This window comes from Microtus oregoni, unplaced genomic scaffold, assembly GCF_018167655.1.
Source record: "Microtus oregoni isolate MIOR12 unplaced genomic scaffold, Mior012 000060F_ref0000265, whole genome shotgun sequence".
NCBI classification, from domain to species: domain Eukaryota; kingdom Metazoa; phylum Chordata; class Mammalia; order Rodentia; family Cricetidae; genus Microtus; species Microtus oregoni.
The window spans coordinates 9,211,001-9,232,454 of NW_024543870.1; the positions used below are offsets into that span (position 1 = coordinate 9,211,001).

Consider the following 21,454-nt stretch of genomic DNA (forward strand, 5'->3'; position numbering starts at 1 on the left):
TACACACGAGTTGGTCTTTCTTGAACTGTACTGGAGAGATTCAATGGGTATGTGCCTGTGTGTATTTGCATGCGAGTTTGTGTGCGTGAGTGCGTTTCTGTGTGTGGAAGAATACCTTGAAAGGGAATTAGGTGGCATGGAATTAGAAGCATAGTGGAAATTATATAAATGCAGTACCTTTGTACAGAATTCTGGAAAGGTTAAGTTAAAAATAAATAAAATCAACAAGTAAGTTGCACTTGTGTCCGGCAGGAGCAATAATATTTAAGGTCTCAAAGCTATAGACAAATCCTTAGTAGTTCATGGTTCGTAATCAAAGCTCATAGACCTCCCCCTCTTATGGCCACCAGTTCAGCTCTCCCACCTGCCTCAGGCATTGATAGGATTTGACAGCATGATCAGGGAAGAGTTGCCCCACCTCAACAATGCATAGGACAGGTAGGAGAGCTCATCCTGTGGGTATAAGAGTGGGAGAGTCAACCCAGTTAACTCAGGCGTGAGTGAACCAGCCTCGAAGTTGTAAGCATGGGAGAATTGTCACATCTCTCATCTGTTGGGCCAACCTTACAACTGCACAGGCCCAGATCCAGGGTTATGATGTGGCTCAGCCCATCATCCACTTTATCTATGATCTGCTGCAGCAGGTGAAGGAACCTAACGCTCAGACCCAAAGCTGCAGGATCTCCATAACACAGGGCAACAACAGGATATCCAAGAGGAGTCTTAGTGATGGCCCAGAATCTATAGTGTAGTAGAACCAGAGGCCTCGAACCAGACCAATGACTCTTTACAATGAACACGTGCAAGTAGAGATATGGACAAAGGGAATTATGGTATAACTCACTGGGTCACACTGCAGCTTCCTCACAAGATTTTTAATTGTTTTCTCTTAAAGTTTATTTGTGGTGGGAGGGCTGCAGGAGTGGAGCACAGATATGAAGGGAAGTGGAAATGAATGGGATCAGAATGAATGATGTAAAAGACACATGGAATAAGTAAATAAATGAGCTCATACACCTGATTCTGTTCTTAATCCTCTGAAAGGTAGAGTTGTAAACCAATCTTTATTCTCAGTTAGTGTCATGAATATGTTGTGCTGCTAAGTTTCCTCCCTCCTTCCCTTCCTCCCTGTTTCCTTCCCTCCCTCTCTCCCTCTGTCAGTTCCTTCCTTCCTTTTCTCCTTCCTTCCTTTTCTCCTTCCTTCCTTCCTTCCTTCCATTTTTTATTTTACATGAATAACTTAAACAATTTACATAAAAGTAACTTATTATCCAAAGATTCAAGTTTATTTAATTAAAAAAATGATCATGGAGTCAATTACAATGATCAAACTAATGTAGTTTAGATAAACAATAAAAGCATGTATTCTATGTAGCAGTACAGAGCTCTTCTACACACACTTCAGATGTTTACTAAAGAGGATTCTGCATTTGCTGAGGACCAGAGACCTACAGCAGAATCACAGTTGCTGTTGGACTCTCATTTCTAATGTCAGCAGAGAGTGGAGTGTGCCCCATTAATGCTGCTTTCTATGTGACTTATTTTCTTTTTTGTGTTTCAGCTGGGTATTTTTTTATTTATATTGGCTTCATCTGTGAATATTTTTCTTTTTTTAACCCATATTTTTTCCAAGTTTGTTTGTCAATACTTCCTTATTTGCCCTTTGTCTTATTTCTAGCTTTAATCACTGTACTAAAGTTGATAACCATCAAAGCAACGTAAACTCAAGGGATAGTGAATTGTGTGAAGCCTTGAAATTTTGTCTTTCAGGACTATGCTGAGAAAGAGAACACTATTGCCAAGGCTCTCGAGGATCTCAAGGCAAATTTCTACTGTGAGCTCTGTGACAAGCAGTATTATAAGCACCAGGAGTTTGACAATCACATTAATTCGTATGACCATGCTCACAAGCAGGTAAGAAAGAGAAGTCAAAAAAATGAGCATTTTTAAGCTTTGATAGGAGACCAACTTGTTAATACTATATTAAAATTTCATTTTATTTTAATCCAATTTATAGTTTCTAATATGTACTTCTGTGATGATAAACCTTGTTTAAAAGACCAAAAGCAATGTTTGAAACAAATGTCTACTATTGAAAAAGGTCATTGGTGAATGTCTTTCACTGTCCACGTTTGTTTTGAAAGCAATATTCTACAGTCAGTCACCTGCTAAATGTCCTCAAATGTATAGCAATTAAATTTTTCAACAATACAACACTGCTATATATATATATATATATATATATGTGTGTGTGTGTGTGTGTGTGTGTGTGTGTGTGTGTATACATATACACTATATACTTGTATCTAAGTAAAATTTTATGCATGCGGCCTTGCATTCTTTAACAATGACTTACATGTGTAGGGAAATGCAAACTTGGTCAGTTTTTATAATGGCATAAGTTTCCTTACCATGTGCTTACACCATGAAAGCCCCTATGGCGTCAGGCGGTGGTATAGTCTTAAGTGGCCTCTCTTCAACCCATGTTCCACCTACACCCGACAGAGTCATTATAGGACTCATGACTGTGTTCTTTACAAGTATTCTAGATTTAAACTATCTTGAAAATCATGGAAAAAAATGATCAAGCATGTGCATGATGTGTATATGATATGACACAGTTTATTTTACTGGTGTTTTTATACTAATAGTTATAAATTCAAGATTCATGGTTTGCTAAGGTATATAAAGATATTTTTTATTTTCCTGCAGCTAACTATTATTAATTTTTCATTTAAATTTAAAAAATTTTACATACTAGCCCCTTTTCCCCATCCCTCCCCTTCTTTTGACCCCCTACCTTCCCTTATCCCATTCCCCATCCATTCCTCAGAGGAGGTAAGGCTTCCCTTGGGGAGTCAACAAAGTTGGGTATACTAAGTTGAGGCAGGACCAAGCCCCTTTCCCCCTGTATCAAGGCTGAACAAAGTATCCCACCATAGGTATTAGGCTCCAAATTGCAAGATTATTCACCCAGGATATGTCCTGGTGGGACCCCCAACTAATCAAGCCACATAGTAGTCACCCACATTCAAAGAGCTCACTTAGTTCAGTCCCATGCAGGATCACCAGCTGTCAATCCGGAGTTCCTGAGCTCCCACTGGCTCAGGTCAACTGTCTCTGTGGTTTTCCCAAGCTCAGCCAGGTGCTTGTCTGTGGGATTTAAAGTAGAGACTAAGAAATGAAGTTAACACTGATTTTATTTTCTAATGTGCCTGCTATTTCCTATGAAAACTTTTTTTGTTGATTATCTAACGATGGGATATAAGGATAAGCACCAATTTGTAAATATTTTATTTGTTAAACATTACCCACAAACAATGTTCTAAGTTAGTTTTGGCAAATACAAAAGTACTGTGTTTGAACGGATGAATTCACACTAACTTTGTGTTAATATTGAGTTAAAATAACATGAATTATCTTGTACAAAAAGGAAAGACTAATGGGCAATTATCTCATTAAGTGCTTATAAGACAATTTAAATAATTGTATTTTACTGTCAATGGTCCAGCCTTTCATATGGACTGAATTATGTTTGTCAGAGAGCTGTGGTAAGAGGAAAGTCGGCCTTCTATTACCCACATTGTCAGAGAGCTGTGGTAAGAGGAAAGTCAGTCTTCTATTACCCATTACATTACATTGATAGAGACCAGCGTTGACAAAAGTGCCTCTTACCTAGGTAGGGGTATGGGGATTAGAAAAATTATAAAGAAAATGAAGACATGAGTAAAAATGATAAAACAGAAAACAGAATAGTACTGGAAGGGAGTTCCAGTGAATACTGATATCGCCAGCTTTTAATTTTCTATACACTTTTATACCTCAATACAACAGAAGGAAGAAGACAATCATTAAACCATAAGAAAAGCATTCTTTTCTTTAGAAGGTGCACCCCCTCCCCTTGCAGCCACTCCCAAGGTCAAACTTCCTATTTCAAAAGAAGGAGCAGGAGGATGCTTAAATATCCCCACCACTGGTCTGGGTGGAATGCATCTAAATATGTGAGTTATCTTAATGTCCAAAACACAAAGCAACCATACACTAGGTCAGGAAGTGTAGCCACACTTCTTGTAAACAACTTTGAACAACCTTAAACTCTCTGACCTTCAGACAAGGTGGACATAGGCTCACAGTTTTGGGCATCAACACCACATGACTAATTAATGCTTAAGACTCTGTCGTTGACTTATTTCTTCCCCTAGTGTGAAGCTTTTGATGATTCCTAGACACCTAACATTTTAAAACATGTTGGATGTCTCATTTTACAAGTAACTAGTTATTCTAAATTCATGGGTATGTATTATTTAAGACTACTTACTATCTTTCTGTATTTTGACAATAAATGCCAAATTGTCCAGAAATGCAAATTCACTTCAGTAAGCCTAAGGAACTTTTGAATTCCCTGTCCTCAGTGAATTTAGTGCACTAGTTACTCCTTTTTAATAATTAGAGATCTTACATACTAAAACCAACAACAACAACAAAATAAATCCTGAGGCAGGACTGTCAGGATCATCAGGTTTCTACAACTAAACCATCTTTGTGAGATTTAGATGCCTGCCTTAACCTAAAACATGTATCACTTTTACTAAAGAATGAAACACACAATATAAATATCAAAAATTATAATATAAAATGCAAAGACAAATTTAAAAATGTATACTATTCTCTAGTCACTTTGAGTAATGCTTTTTTCTATTTTTAATTGAAAATAATATTTTTTCACAAAAGACATCACACACACACACACACACACGTGCATATAAACACACACATTCTATCCAAATAAGCTAAGAGAAATCAGACTGTGTCTGGCTTGTTATTTGAAGACAAAGAGGTTTCCACTTGACCATAATAAATCCTATTAAGCATTAGAAGCGGATGAATCATAAATGCCATTAAACAACATAGTTACGGTTCATTACTTCAGCATAAGAATTAATCATTCTCTTGACGAACAAAATCTTAGGTAACAATGCAGTAGCTGGAAAGATTTAAATCTATATTATCACACTATTCCTTTCTAGAAGACAATGGTGTACCAATTACAGTATACAATGTTTATCATCTCTCAGGAAAGATACCACCACTGTTGATACTTTAAGTGGCATCAAGAAAGGCACAGATTGGAGGTGGATAATGTATAGGTTTTGTTTCTTCTTCTAAAAACCTGAGTCAGAATATTTTTAAAAAAAAACATAAAATATTTTCTATCTAGCAATATCCCAACCTAATATTGAAAATATAGATCTTCATCCATGATTAAGTCCATTCAAGAACTAAGAAAGTTAACTTGCAAAATCAAATCAAACACATATACACATACACACACACATACACACACACAAATTCAATGTAATGAGCTACTGGATAAAAGAGAACATGGAAATAGCTATTTGAAAAACTTCTCTGGTCTGTTTGAATGAGCTTTCTGTCTCTGTGACATTCCTAAGTCATTCTTATATCCAGATAGTGAACATAGTCTTAATCTTGTCCCAAAGCTGGTGTGTTCTTTAATCATTCCTTGTTCCCTCTCCTTATGTGCTTCCAGATAGCCTAAGGATGAGCTTCTTCTGATCACTCTAACTTGTCATTCTGCATTCAATTGCGGTTTTTATTTCATTTAGTATATTTTTCAATTCACAAACTTAAACTTGTGTAGTTTTAAAAATTGTGTCCATTACTTGAAATTTCTCTATTAAAATTCTAATTATTTCTATGTAGTTTTCCATATCATTAAATTCTTTAGAAAGTACTATTTTAATTATGTTTGAGAATTATTCTAGACTGGTTGCCGTCTGTCTGTCTGCTGTTACAGCATCTTTTGCTTTTGCTTTGGTCATTATTTCCTGAAAGATCTTTCTTCGGGATAGGGTGCAAGGTCATCGCGACACTGAAATATTTGGTGGTAATTCCACTCTTTACAATCTAGTTTTCTTTGTGCCTGCCCCTCCCCAAACTCTAAACAGCTGTTTATTGTCTTTTAGTTTAAGTAGCATTCTTATTTTGGTGCAGGTTCCTTAAATCAAAATTTTCTACAACCTTTCTATTGATCGGTTGTTGTTAGTTCATTCTAGAAGGCAATAGAAGGTCAAAAGGGTCACTAGCACACACCTGAATGTTAGGAATATTAGGGAGTGTCTAGTAAGAGCAGTCTGCTTCCGCAGTCTACTTCTTGTGGTATGGTTGGACTGTGTTCCTCACTTAGCTGCTGGTCTATGGTCAGCTGTGGGAACTCCTTCAGCCAATAGCCTTTAAGACACTGACTGACTCTTGGTGTGGCCACATGTGCTAGGTATACAAATGCAGAAACATGTGTAGCCCCTTGGCTGCTGGATTCAGTTCCTATTCCCCGCTCATGTAGAGGACTGCTAATCTATGAGACTACCCATAAATAAATAAACCTTCATTGTACTCCATTCTGAGCTAGTGTGGGACTACTTTACTGTAATCAAGAACAGACTGGCGCCCAATGTGGAACTGAACCCACGACCCTGAGATTAAGAGTCTCGTGCTCTGCTGACTGAACAGTATAAGATTTGCTTCCTGTTTACAATGGAAAGATAAACCATGGGAAGACCTGGCCCAGACTGCTATGTCATACCTGCAGCCACTAAAGTTGTACAGTCTGTCACTTCCTGGACCTAGGGTTCCTGGAGTCTGTAGCAACACAGGCCCATAATGATAAAGGAGGCATAATTGTGGTAAGAGTCAAGAAACTGCAAAAATTCTGATGGAATGCAGATGTTTTTCTCCACCTGGCCCAAACACTGTCCTAGAAGCTTTGTTTTTAGCTGTCTGTGATAGGGAAACAGCAGTTACTAATACCTGACTGCTATAAGTTTTCCGCAAATAGCACCGAGTGACAAGACAACGTCCTATGTTTAGTCCCTCTTTTCCTAACAAGTGCAGTCTCGCTCCACACGGCCCAGATGGAGGATATCTTTCATCAAGAACTTTCTTTGATCAATATGACTATGCTAGACTTTTCAAGGCTCAAGTCTTGCAGACACAAGAACCCAAACAGCATCAGAGACAGGGTGGCACACTGCAGCTGGTAGCTGGTGGGATACAGGTTAAGACTGCCTCACCAGAGTTAACTCTTTGTCTGGCTGAAGAATTAGTCAGTAGGATTCAATTGTACCCAAAGGTCTGCAATTAGTTGTGCTACTTAAGACCAAGGGACAGTTGGTGCAGACAGTACTTCTGAAGATAAGGCTGATAAAGATCTAGTTATACTAAGTCTGACACAAAGAATCTTTCACAGTGTTGGGAGTATGGGCATGCTCCAGACCTATACAAAACTGATAGTGATCCAGCTTGAATCTGTTCAAAGCATGCAGGTCTCTGTCTAATGCCTTTCGAGTCCCAGAGGACTCTAAAGAGTCCTGGCTTCCAGCCTGTTTGGTTCCTCACGGATGATCTAATGTAAAGCCGTACGCTGTTCTCGTACCTGTGTCTTGGTGGATGCTGTCTTGCACTCCTCTCTGCTGCTTGAGGTTGTGGGAGGAGTGGTAGGAGAATTCCTTACTAACACTGGAAAATATCATCTTGCAGAGAGAAGCACAAAGACACGCAGGATTCCACCAGCACAGAGAAAATCCAGCTTTGTGCCAGAAAATGGCAGATTGATTACAAAACCTTATGTTGAGGTGCTTTCCTACAATAGCTACTATTTCTTGTTAGTTTTGTTTTGTTTTTATTGTGAGACATTTTCTCTCTACATAGGCTGTCATACAACTCAATACATATACCAGGTTGAGCTTGAATTCTATAAGTTCACCTGTCTCTACCCCAGGTGCTGTGATTAAAGGCATATGCCAACACTAGGTTAACAGCTATTTTAAAACATAAGATATAGCTTGATATAATAAAGCTGAGAGTTCTTTGAAGGATTTGTATATATCTCAGTGATCTGTCTCTCTCAATATGTATCCCGTAGGCCTGGTTTAATTATTTTATGCCCTCATAACAGGTAACATGATTATAATATTTATTGATCAAAAAGAAAGTTTAGAGTAATTTTTAAGAAGATGAGAGTTTAAAGGCAATATCTTGATAACCTTTATCATTCTTATTAGTTATATATTGACTCAAATATATATAAAAGATTATAAAATTTTGAAAAACATGCAATATTAGTATATTTATGTGTCCCCATGAGAAAAACAGTATCCATATGTACACGTAACAAATGCATTTGAAAAGCTTTGTCATGTGTATACCTCACTGTGCTTGTTACCTGTTTGCTGGTAGGAATGGGTCTTCCCATCTTGGTCCTCCTAGGGTTTTATTAGACTCTCCACATGCATATGGTACAGATGACTGGATTTCATTGAGGTATGAAAATAAATTTTATGAATTCAAAGGTATCAAGTACAGTACATAATTAGTAATTGTCAATGTATATTATATTTCATTTCACATTTTAAGTGACTTTCATATAAAACACGAATAGAACAGTTTCCAATAGTGCTTCTAAATTTTAGTCTCTGGTTTAAAAATAAAGAAAAGATCAAAGATTCAGCATCAGGTTAAAAGAAAAAAATTTCCTCTGAGCAATCTCACCTATTCATCTGCTGTTCAAGTCAAGTCCCACTGTGTCTGTCCACTCACCTGGCTGCCAATCGGCAATTCGGAGCTATTTTCCCTGTTAGAAATCTGTCAGGCTGATGCAATGGAGAGGCAGAACAGGCAATGATTACTTTTCTGCTCTACCCCTTAAACATCTTGATTTTTTGTTTTAGTGGTCACAGTGTAGCTTAGATACCTCCCAAAAGGCAGCAAAGTGACCTTCACCTCAGCAAGTAAAGCTCAGCGTCTTGCAGCTTGCCGTTTTGATCCTCCCCAGAGGAAGTAGAGGTCTGGCCAGGTTACGGGGATGCATTATTCCTGCAGAGAATCCTATGACTATGAAAATGGAAGAGTTTTATTTAGAAATTTGAGCATTTCTTAAAAATTTAAACTGATGTTCAGTAACACTAGAGAAATAAATTACTTCTTAATATCTCTGTATAGGTACAGAAAATTAATGGTAAATTAGAAATAACATATATGTATGATAAAATCATCTTTAATATTTTCTTTGTGTATACTATGGTATTCTGGCTAATATCATTCTGTTGTTTTTTGAATGTTATATTATACTTTATTTTTGATATTATAATTTACCTATAGCCTTTCTCTTTTTTCTTCCCTCCAAATGCCTCTCTATAAACATGCATATATATACATATATGTGTAAACATACACATATGTGTGTGTGCTCCTAAACAGAGCCTACTAGCTCCATATAATGTCATTTGCACGTACATCACTTTGATAAATGCCTGAATATGCATCTGATGTCTTTAGAGGTCAGAAGCTATCAGACCCCCTGAATATGAACTCTTAAGGAGTCATAGAGTCTTAGTTGCCATGTGGGTGCTAGGATGTGAACCAAGATCTGCAAGAACAATGAGTGCTCTTGACCGCCAAGCCAATTCTCTAGCCCCAAATCTCAATATTTCTTATCTAAAACAACTTGTGAACCACAGACAACTAAACTGCAAGTTTATCTTAAGCTAAAATACTATTTTAGACAATTTTTTTCTTGGTTTTTGAGACAGGGTTTCTCTGTCTAACAGCCCTGGCTGTCCTGGAACTAGCTCTTGTAGACCAGGCTGCCCTGCATCCCTCAGAGATCCACCTCTCTCTGCCTCCCGCGTGCTGGGATTAAGGGTGTGCGCCACCACCACGCAACACTGGAGACCAGCTTTAGGAACTTCCCCACACTTGCTTCTTAGCTGAGTGGTATTTAAATGATAGCTGCCTCTACAGGCTCGTATGTTTGAACAACTGGCCTGTAGTTCACGGAACTGTTTGAGTGGGATGATAAGGTGTGGCCATGGGCTGAGCTGTGATGTTTCAAAAGTCCAAACCATCCCAACTGTTGTCTCTCTTTACCTCTTTTGTCAGATGGGAGCTCTCAGCTAGTGCTTGAGCACTGCATGTGCCCAATGGCTCCTCGCTCTTTACCGAGATGCTTGTGGGTTAATCCTCTAGAACCATAAGCCCCGAATGAATGGTTTACTTTATAAGTTGATTTGGTCATGGCGTTTTGGCACAACAATGGAGAAGAAATTAAGAGGGACTGTTCCCTTTTTCCTTATTTAGAATGAATGTATGATAGAGGATGAGTTCAATCAGTCAGTGTTAAGGAAAAGAAAAACATTTCCAGAAGAAAGGCTTGTATTATCTAAGTATAAATCAGCACACATTTTAAGAAAAGATTACAAGAGAACAATATACTTATTTGTACCAATTTTGTGTGTGTGTGTGTGTGTGTGTGTGTGTGTGTGTGTGTGTGAATATCAATTAAGCCCTGAAACTCAACAGCAATGTTCCATTATTTTGGATCTATTAATCTGCAGTAACATTTTTTCTTATAAATAATTTATTCTATCTTTTGCTCTCTCTCTCTTGCAGTGTGTGTGTGTGTGTGTGTGTGTGTGTGTGTGTGTGTGTGATATAAACATGAACACTGTTATTTCTATGGCACAGTGTGCTTGTTTAGCACAAAGGACAACTTTTAGAAATCAGTTATTTCCTTCCACTTTTTATTGTTTCGGGCATTTTTCATACTTCAGCTAACTGGCCCATAGTGTCCAGATGATTTGAGGTTCTTTCCCAGGAGTTGAAGAAAGGCTTTTATTGGGGCAAGGAAATATGCTGATATAGCAGACACATAAAGATAATACTTTCCACAAAGCAAAGAGTTGGCTCTGGGGACCAGAACTCCCAGAGATGATTCTTCTGCCTCTGTTTCTTACAGCACTGGAGTGCCGGGTTTACAGATCTGTAGCACTGTATCTGTACTTTTCAATGTGGATCCTGCACATCAACCCTGTGCCTTTAGACTAGTGTCGCAAGCATTTTTATTCTCTTAGCCATTTCAGGATCTCTTCATAGCTTTTCTCCAACTTTGCTGGTGATATCTAAGGAATTGCATGTCTTGCCTTTTTGTTTTACTTTTATTATACTTTACTAATCATCATAAGTCAACAAACATGTTTTTTATGAAATATCTACTTTGGGAAGTAGTTTATGAATTTTTTTACTCGCTTTTCGTACTTAGAGTTATTTATGCTGCTTGTTCTGAGGAAATTAAAAAACTTTCTAGGAACTATCATTAATAAAATCCAAATTATTCAGAAGAAAATTGATTCTGAATAAAATAAATTTGTAAGTGTAATATTATCATAGTATGTTATTTGGTATCAATAAATTTTCAACTATCAGAATTTTAGTTGTTAATTCTTTCCAGATATGATTTTCTTGCTATTTAAAAAAGACGAGCTCAGAAAATATTTAACAATACTTCTGACATCTATAGAAATGAACATTTTGTATTAATATTTCTCTAATTGATAAATGCTGTTTACAATAAAGAAAAGTTGATTGTAGCTTAGTTTTAGAATCACCTGAGGAAGCTGGACAGTGGTGGCCCATGTCTTTAGTCCAAGCATTGGGGAGTCAGAGGCAGACTAATCTGTGAGGGAGAGGACAGCCTGGTCTACGGAGAGTGTTTGGTCTAAGACAGCCATTGCTACACAGAGAAACCCTGTCAAAGCAAACAAGTCAACAAAGAATCAACTGAGAAGTTAGCAGCACAAACACACACAAACACACACACACACACACACACACACACACATGTCTAGGCCCACATATAATTATATATGATTTCTCTGTTTTGAGGCTTTCCAGATGCCTAGGATGCTAAGGAAAGTTTAGGTCTGCAGAAAGGTGGCTTCTTTTCTTCTAATTATACATGCATCCCACTATGCTGTGGAAGATACAAAATAACAAAAAAGCATCCTTCTGGATCCCAAACAATCTTTCAAAAGTTGTTCAATGGTAATAAAGACAGAAGCATTGAAAATGGACAGATTACACTACTTGATATATCTTCTCCAGGCCAACAAGGAAAAAAAAAAGGAAAGAAAAATGAAAAAGAGAAAACCAATGCAGTAGAGAGGTATTGGTAGACCATGGAGAAATTAGAGGCCTTGAAAAGAATTCTTTGGGGTTACTTCTCTATATGCTGATTTGGAACACAGTCAATTCCAAACTAAATTCTCAGTATATTGGATTTAAGCAGTAACTTCTGTTATTAGACAAACCTAGGGTTTTTTTATTTAAATAATCCATCAATTCTGTCTAGACGTTTCTCTTTACCCTTTTGTGTGGTTTAAAAAGAAGAAAATTTGAAACTTGTTATCTCCAAGGGTAAGAAGAAATGCAAATAAATTTGCAGGCTCAGTGATCAGGATGGAGAGCAAAACTGGACTCAGAGATGTCAATCAGATTTACGATAACTAATATGAAGCAGCATTTGAGTCTCCTAAAATGGGCTCCTGAGTCCTACATTAAGAGAGAAAAAATATGTAAAGTAAATGTCAAGTTTGGCTTCAAAATCATTTGTACTTGAGTTTAGAAACTTGGTACTGTCCAAAGAAGTGTGAACATCTTAGCTTGCGAAGAGCATGCATGTGTCCTTACCAGCAACCAAGATCGCTAGAGACTGGAGTAAGGAAATAAATAGGATTTTAAAAATGTTTAGCAGTTATCTCAAAAGTACCATTAGTAACTCATCCATATGTGAGTTTGCACATGATTTCTTATGTTTTTCTGGTGAAGTTAATACAGGTCAATGAGGTGACAATTTACGTAGAAAATAACGACATGAAATATCTTTTTATACCTACAGCTTAACAAATAGTGTTATTTTTTTACTCCACAATTATTTTGATGAGTGTTTTTACTACTAATTAAACCAGTATTTTCCTCTTTATTTTCCACACAATTGCAGAGAGTAGATTTCTGGAAGTTTCTAAACTGTGTCAAATATTTGCTGAGTACAGAAAGAGTCTACGTTACGTTTAGCAAAACTTAGTTAGTAAGATATGATAAACTAACTTATTTTTAAATGCACCTATATTTACTCCCGAGGTGGACATTACTACTTAGTAACTAGTAGTCAATAACCTGGTGCGAGGGACCTGGTCCCTGAAATTGTGACCATGAGAAAGCTGTCCTCAATTCTCATCTGACAGACCAACACCATATCTGCCCAGGCCCAGATCTAGCATTATGATTTGGCCTGCCCCAACATCCACCCATCTATTTTCTGCTAGAGCATGTGACGGGACTAACCCTCAGACCCAAAGCAGCATGATCTCCACAACACAGGGTGGCATTGGAATATCCAGGAAGACTCCTAGTCAGGGCCTAGCATCGAACAAAGTTTAATCCTTTCTGTTGAATATTAAAAGGTCTTGTAAACATCTGGGATAATGTACTTATTATAATTATGTAGGATGAACATACAATTCTTATTTTGTTTCTGTTAAAAAAAATCTCACTCTTGAGATTAAGTTTAAATTTCAGGTTCTCTTCTTAGTCAAGTAAAAATACTAGCAAGAAAATAAATAATCCAATATTGTTTAACTGATAATTTATAAAATTAGTATTTACAATATGAAGACAAATACATCATGTATATTTTCGCGCTATTTCTATATGTATATTATATATATTATATGCCTTCTTCATAATACTGTGCAATATTAGTATGATTTTTTTAAATGTCACTACAGTCCAAGAATATAAAACATATTTTAATCCTTAACATTGCTAGTAATAGATGCCTAATATACATTTATAATGTTGAGCCATAACTCAATCATTCTTCGTTTTCTGCTCATTCAAATGGCTTGTGTCTTTTGCAAATAATCATGCCCATGTCTCTTACAATCAAGTTTCTATTGCTCTCACTTCTACTACTTAAGATCTTATCCAGATTTTTGTTAGCAAATTTTCAAAGCCTCCTATTGTAAGAGGAAGTTAATCACAGCCATCCTGTGCCAATTCAATTTGATAGGCATTCACAAGCACTTACAATGCAGGAGACGCTTCTGATCCAGCACTTAAGGAAATGAACTCAATAGTTGGAAAATCAGTTTTAGACAGAACACACACTGATTGCCAAGAGTTTTATATTAGAATTAAAATGAGGTTTTTATCCACAAAGAGAACCTTGAGTTAATAGAATCTGAAGAATGAGAGGCCTTGGGGAAAGATATTGTTCAGATCTGATATGCCATTAAGAGATTAGATGCTTTTAAAGCTGCCAGGAGAAAAGTCCAAGTGATACACATTCATGATAGTAATGGGAAACGAAATCTGAAAAAAAAATGAAAAAGACTTCCACAGTATCACTCAGCATAATACCATTGATTAAATAATGACTAGAAGGAAATTACACCTTGAAGTCTGATAACATCCACTAGAATACCATCTCTGAAAAAAAAATGTATTTGCTAACATTCTAATAGATCATGCTGCACTACACGGTGTATTTCAAAAATGCTAAATTGATTTAGGAAGTGGAAATGCTGGTTCTTTGATGCTATTACTTCTCTTTGAGGCTATTACTTCTCTATAAGTAAGAAAGCATTCTTAGATTTTTAAAAGCCACTGAAACAGTTTCTGATGGAATCAGCTCTTCTAAATTCAAAGCGAGGTTCAAACTTTTGGACAAAGTAACGGTGAAATATGAAATTATTTGCTGATGTATTGAAGGAAACAAGTAATGGATTTGCTTACAAAAGAGAAAACACTTGAAGTTGCTTTTCCTAATGTTCTAAATGGATATTTTATTTCATACTGACTAGTTCTATCCTAAAGGATATCACAGGAAGCATTTCATAGACGATAAATGCTGGAGGAAACTTCAAATATCATTACAGAAGAAATAGATCTGAAAAGAGCTACCCAAGGACATATCCAGAAAACAGAAATATATTTCATTCAACTACAAATAATACACCTCAAATATGACTTTGTATTTTCAAATTAAATAATGAGTTCAAGACTTTCGCTGTTCTTAAATTATGAAATTTGAGGCTGCAAAATTTAAATTTCTTATGTTCTTATTTTAGCAGCAAATCTTTGCCAGAACCTAACAACTGAAAATACTATTGGCCTCCCTGATAAAAATTACACTTTAACACCAGTAGGGACATAGGATCAATGTTAAAGTAGAGGAAAAGAAATTTTTCTCCTTCAAAGATTAAGAAAGAAAGGGAAGGAAGAAGGGAGGAAGGAAAGAAGGAAGGAGATAGAGAGAGAGAGAAGAGAGGGGGAGAGAAAGCACAAAAAAAAGAAAGAAAATATGAAAATACGAGACTTTTGCTGACAATTCAGTTAGTGGTGATTAAATTAGAATTCTATTAATAAAACAGAAGAGTGTATTTTTACACTGAACCTTAATTTACAATGGATCTTAGGAACATCAAATTAGAGTGTACATTTCATGTGAGAATCTGTATTCATTGGATTCTCTAGAGAAATACAAATCCCACACCATCCAGGGGACAAAGTGTGTGTGTGTGTGTGTGTGTGTGTAGGAGAGATGATAGATTAGATAGATGGATGGAGATAGATAGATAGATAGATAGATAGATAGATAGATAGATAGATAGATCGGTCCTTTGGCTTCAGTTCATGATTTAGTATATAATTTTATAACTGGGCTTTTCTTTTCCCAATCAAAATGAACAATAGGATTTGCCACTGTCCCATCCTTTGCATGGACTGAGAGACTTGGACCAGATTGGAAATTTTGAGGGAACAAATAAAACACAAGCACACACAGAGACAAAAAGACAGAAAATCTGGGGATGGGATGGGTTTGACTCTCTGCTGGAGGTACCACAGTATCACATAAACTTAGAGTGTTTATTATATACAGTTGAACAGAGAGATTCATCTATACAAATGGATAAGGAGAGTTATTACATATAAACAAGGAGGCAAAGGTGTACAGGAGAATCAAGGAGACAAATTTAGTTAAACTCAGTAAAAATCAGTCTTTGTAGGGAACCAGTCTTCAGACTGAGAACATTCAGGGGAAGAGAGTAATGATGACCATTTTTTACAACCACTATGAACACCAACACATGAACCAGAAGGGAAGATTTTACCACTTCCCTCTGAACATGGACTTGGCTCATGGTGTGGGATGGGGAGGAAAACCTTGCAATTTCTTCACGGGTCTGTGGCTTGAGCTCTTGACATGGTCATGCCCATGAAAGACAGTGCACACTCCCTCAGGATTTCAGATATACATGGCTTCTTCTGCTCCTCACACAGTCTTTAATGTTTAATTCCCTGGAAAGCTTCACAACCATCACTTAACACCTGGAACCTTTCACCAGTTCTGAAGAAGCTGTCATCTTATAAGGCAATTTCTGAAAGGGTTCTATAAGGTACTAGAGGCTTACAATAATGTTTCTCCCTTGAAAATATATAACCTTTTGTTCTAGTCCTATAACTATTGTTAGAAGAACATGACTTATATCAATTAACTCTTAAAAAGATTTCCCCAGTCATGTTTCCAAGTGAAAACAATTTGACTGAAGAAACAGCAGGTATACTAACAGCTAAGAAGCGTGAGCTGTCTTAAGGTACTGAATTTGTACTGAAACAAACCTGAATTTGTACTGAAACAAACATTTTAAAAATAAAAGTACCTTCCCTAATCACTGAATTTGAAATAGTTCCTTCTTGTTCCGTATCCCTAGAGCCCTTTGTTTCAGCCATTCAAGTCACATTTCAGTACTTCCTCATGTGATATAAATAACATTTTATATATGCCACAACATCTTTCCCTCTTGACCACAATAAAAATATGAAAGGGAAAAGGCAATTTTCCATTGTCACAGATATTTTTTATAGATTTTTATTGAGCTCTACATTTTTCTTTGCTCCCCTCCCTCGCTCTCCCCTCCCCCCTTCAGCCTTCTCCCAAGGTTCCCATGCTCCCAATTTACTCAACTCAGGAGATCTTGTCTTCTTCTACTTCCCATGTAGATTAGATCTATGTAAGTCTCTCTTAGTGCCGTCATTGTTGTCTAAGTTCTCTGGGATTGTGGTTTGTAAGCTGTCATAGGTATTTAAAATGTGTCCAGAATAACACTTGCAAAATAGAGAATACCTAGAAAAATTTAAATGAATGTATGCATGGCAGCCTCTTCAGTTAGGCCTGGAAGTTGGTACTGAACAACAATACCAGGAAAATTGAGAGTTCCATCATAGGATATGCAGGTTCAAAGAAAATCTGATTTCCCTTCCATAGTGTTTTGATATGTAATGAACCTGGACAAGCCTATCTAATTTGCTTAGCTTCATTCCTCACTTCCATAACTATGTGAAAAAGAAAACTTTGTGAAGATAGGTATTTATTCTAAGAATCAATAAAGTGATATTTCCTTAGTGAATTTTAGGGAGAAATACCTGATATAAATAGAGAAATACTGAAGTTCCATATGGTTATGAAAACAATTGACCCTTCCTATTAAACATTACAAGATAGCATTACTGACTGTCAAAGTAAAACCTTCGAAAAATGCTACTCAACAATGGACAAAGTACAAACTTACATATGGATTTGAAAGGGTGCAAACATGATGTAAAGTTCTGTGCAGCTGTCTGGAAAAAAATATCAAACCCTTATAAAAAAGGAGGACTTGATCAATTTGACTCCAGCATTTAGACATTGATGAAATTATCTGGTGATGGACATGTCTCTAAAGTATGAATAAAATATGCATTAAAGTTTTGTTTGTAATTTTTAAAATATTGTTAGTAAAAAGGATAAGCAAACATTTAATTTTACATAACTTAAAATTTCTTCTTCTTGGTCAGAACCAACCCACCCCCTCTGTCACTGGAAGAATTGTTCTTTTATCTTTTTGATGAAATTTAAACTTAGTCATTCAACAAAACCTCTTTCATGATATGTATATTATTAATTATACATGCATATGTGTGGTATGTGTACTTAGTTTAACATTTTGTTATGTATGTAAAAATTAGCTTTTAACTAAAGATTGTATTTAAATTAATAAAAATATCTATCTTACTGTTTAAGTATATACTTCACTTCTAAGAACTAAAAATGACTAATAATACTAAAATTGAGCAGTACATTGTCATCAACCTGTTATATTTCTATTTTATACCAGAAACAAGGAAATGAACACATCTTGTAACTTATAACTTCCTTTGTCAATCATATGGAAACTATGATATCAGATCTTCTGTGATTAAGTTGTACAGTTGAACATTCACAACAAGGTTCAACTAAAATCTAAATTTAATACTCCTAGAACTCTTTCTGTTCCTAGGAATCCACAAGGACGACCCCAGCTAAGACCCTAAAAAATAGCAGAGAGGGTGCCCTATACTCAGATTGATAAATATCTTAAATGTCACCATAGAACCTTCATCTAAGAACTTATTTAAACAGAGGCAGAGACCCTTTGTGAGCACTGGGCTGAGATCCCAAGTCCAAATGAAGAGTGGGAAAAATGAGAATATGAGCAAAGAAGTCAACACAATGGTGGGTTCATCTTCTGAAACAGTTTACCTGAGATAATGGGAGCTCACTAACTCCAGCTGGACTGGGAAGGAACCAGCACAAATCCAAACCAGGCCCTTTGAATGTGGGTGACAGTTGCATGGCTGGGGCAGACTGTGGGGCCACTGGCAGCAGCATCAGGATTTATCTGTGTGCACTGGCTTTTGGGGAACCCATTGTCTTTGGATGGATGCTTTGCTCAGCCAAGATATAGTAGAGAAGTCCTTGGACCTTCCCCAAAGCAATGTGCCTTGCCCTCTCTGAGGATTGGATGGGGATGGGGGTGGGGAGAAGGTGGATGGAATGGGAGGAGAGGAGGTGTGGGAACTGGTATTGGTATGTAAAATGAAAAGAGATAGCTTGATTAGTTTTTTAAAAACAGAAAAGAAATTATAAAAAAGAGCTCCTTCTGAAGAAATAGATTATTGCTAATAAGAAAATTGAAGAAAAATGCCTGTGTTATTTAAATAATATCAAAGAATATAACACAGAGAAAAAATGATTGATAACATTATATAAATGTGTAAACGTAACTAAAAACTAAATAAAACTATCAGAAATCTCTCGGATCTGAGTCTATATGAATCCCCTAAATAGTTGATGCTACTTACTGATGCCGTATAAATTAAATTAAAAGTGAATTCTGAGAAAAATATCAGCTTGAAAGAGTGAATTTTTTGAGATATAAAAATATGTATAAACAATTCTTGATTAAAATAATATAATTGCCCTCAACTTTCATAAATACTTATTGAGTAGGCCTTTTTAAATACAAGGCTACAGTGAGTATGCATAGAGTATTTGTTGAAATTTGATTCAACAACATAAAAATAGAGCCACATCATTCTGAGTTCTTTAATCCTACTGTTAAAATCACGATTTTAACACATCACAAACTATTGAGAAAAATGCTATTTTACCATTTTTATAACTATAGATTATCTGCAGAAGAAATCAGAGTTACAATCCCCCTTTGCTTTCCGTTCCATCCCTTCACTCCTGCAAATATTTACTGCTTGTCTTTAAGTGTTTTTTCATTTTTACTGGCCTTCAACTTAGAAAATAATCTTTTTTCCTACAGATTTAAAAATGCTCAACATAATAATTTCTGAAAAAATGTATAATTTTCTCTAAGATCTTGATTTGGGCAAAGTGCCTGATATTTGAGAGAATGGCTATTTAAGATATCACATCAGTAGAAATCATTTGCCTTAGGCTTTATGGCACTATATCCTAGTACAGAGCACTTTCAATTAAAATAAGTTTTATTTTATTTTATAACCAAAATCCATAAATGTATTGAATTTGTTTGAAGCTTAGGGGATTAAAAAGAAGTCTCTAATGCATTATCTAAATTAAGCAAAGATACTTAGATCACAATCAATAAGAACAGAAGGAAGGTTGCAATTTCAATATAACTAAAACTCAGATGTAACTTCTACTGTAATATAATTACACGGTTGGGCATTTTTACAAGAAAAAATGGAAGAAAATATTTTTGTTAGAAACAGGTTTTGCATTGATGGTGTTTTCCTTTAATGAAGTCAATGTATTGAAAAATCCCTGCAACGTCATAACTTTAAAGTTGCTCTAGACTTAGATGCTATTAATTATTTTCATATGTTTTAATAGAGGCTCAAAGAACTGAAACAGAGAGAATTTGCTCGAAATGTAGCATCTAAATCCAGGAAGGATGGAAGAAAACAGGAAAAGGCACTCCAACGTCTTCACAAGCTGGCTGAGCTAAGAAAGGAAACTGTGTGGTGAGTCTACAAGAAAATGTTAACTTTCCTTAAAATACACCTAAAACATAGCTGCAGGAGTTATAATCGAAGGGCGAGAATCTATTTATTTCAGTCCACAGAAAAAGGCATGCATGTTTGTGTGGCCTTCTGCAGAAGAGCAATTTGAATTTCATTTAAACACCTGTTTAATGCACATTTCACTAAACCCACAAATTACTGTAATCTCAGCTTTAAGAGTAAATTTTACATCAGTAGAGGCTAGTATCTAAGCCATCTTAATTGAAAGTGTCCCATTTCTTTGTGAAATTCAAACCATTTGACTGAGGATAAGAGCATACCACTATCTCCCGACTTTTAGCACAAAGAGTTTTTTGAGGAGATCTTATTTTGTTTTTTAAATGATAATTTGGAGGCCGTTTCTTCTAAATTACTTTTAAATTTGAGAAAAAGAGGTCAGGAAGATACTGCACACTTCAGAAGCAGCTCAAAATTAGTTTCCCTCTGAATAAACTATAGTTGGACTGTGAGAAGTTCACAGCTCTTAAACTTTGACCTGCTTCTCAGAGTGAGCAGCTGTTAGATGTGAACAGAGTCATAATTCAGACCTCACCAGCCCAGTCAGGGCAATTCTATTAAAAGAAGATCACTTGTAACATGCCCTTATTTCTCTCAAGAAATGAAGTCTCTCTTGTTACTGTCTATAACAAAGATTTCATGCTAAATTAATTTCTTATGGAATATTGCTATGGAATATTTTGACTAATAAGCCATTTTAGAAATTCCAAATTTAAAATTTAGAACAGTGTGAGCATTTTTTAAAAATCCTTGTGGAATTGTTTGAATACAGAGCTGTTCAACTAAAGCAATGAGATCTGTTTACTGTTGTGGCATCAGATGCCTAGTTGCTGCCAATCAAGGCTGTATAGAATCATGGGACCTAACTACTATATAATGCATTAATCTAGGAATAGAATTTGCCACATCGCTTTGATATGTTAAGAAAACTGTATTTATAAGTAATAAACAATATTCATATTACTTATCTTAACTAAAACTTCTAGTAGACAATATTTCTCATTTTATACACACATGAACACACACAACACAATTAGTTTTATGTATAAGAAAATGGCAATGTTATTTAGAAGCAAGCCAGGCAAACAGACATACGTTGTGTTAAAGATTTTAAAAATCAGGTATGGCCAGGCGGTGGTGGCGCACGCCTTTAATCCCAGCACTCGGG

At 36.0% G+C, this 21,454-nt stretch overlaps 1 protein-coding gene across 1 annotated transcript in view; it reads left to right on the forward strand.

The window, feature by feature from the left end:
* The window catches only part of Znf804a (zinc finger protein 804A), a 178,768-nt gene that overhangs the window by 152,221 nt on the left and 5,093 nt on the right, over window positions 1-21,454 (forward strand). Inside the window, exons 2-3 of the mRNA XM_041639680.1 lie at window positions 1,771-1,914; window positions 20,099-20,229. Of these exons, the coding sequence (XP_041495614.1) occupies window positions 1,771-1,914; window positions 20,099-20,229 (275 nt within the window). The remainder of the gene's footprint in view (window positions 1-1,770; window positions 1,915-20,098; window positions 20,230-21,454) is intronic.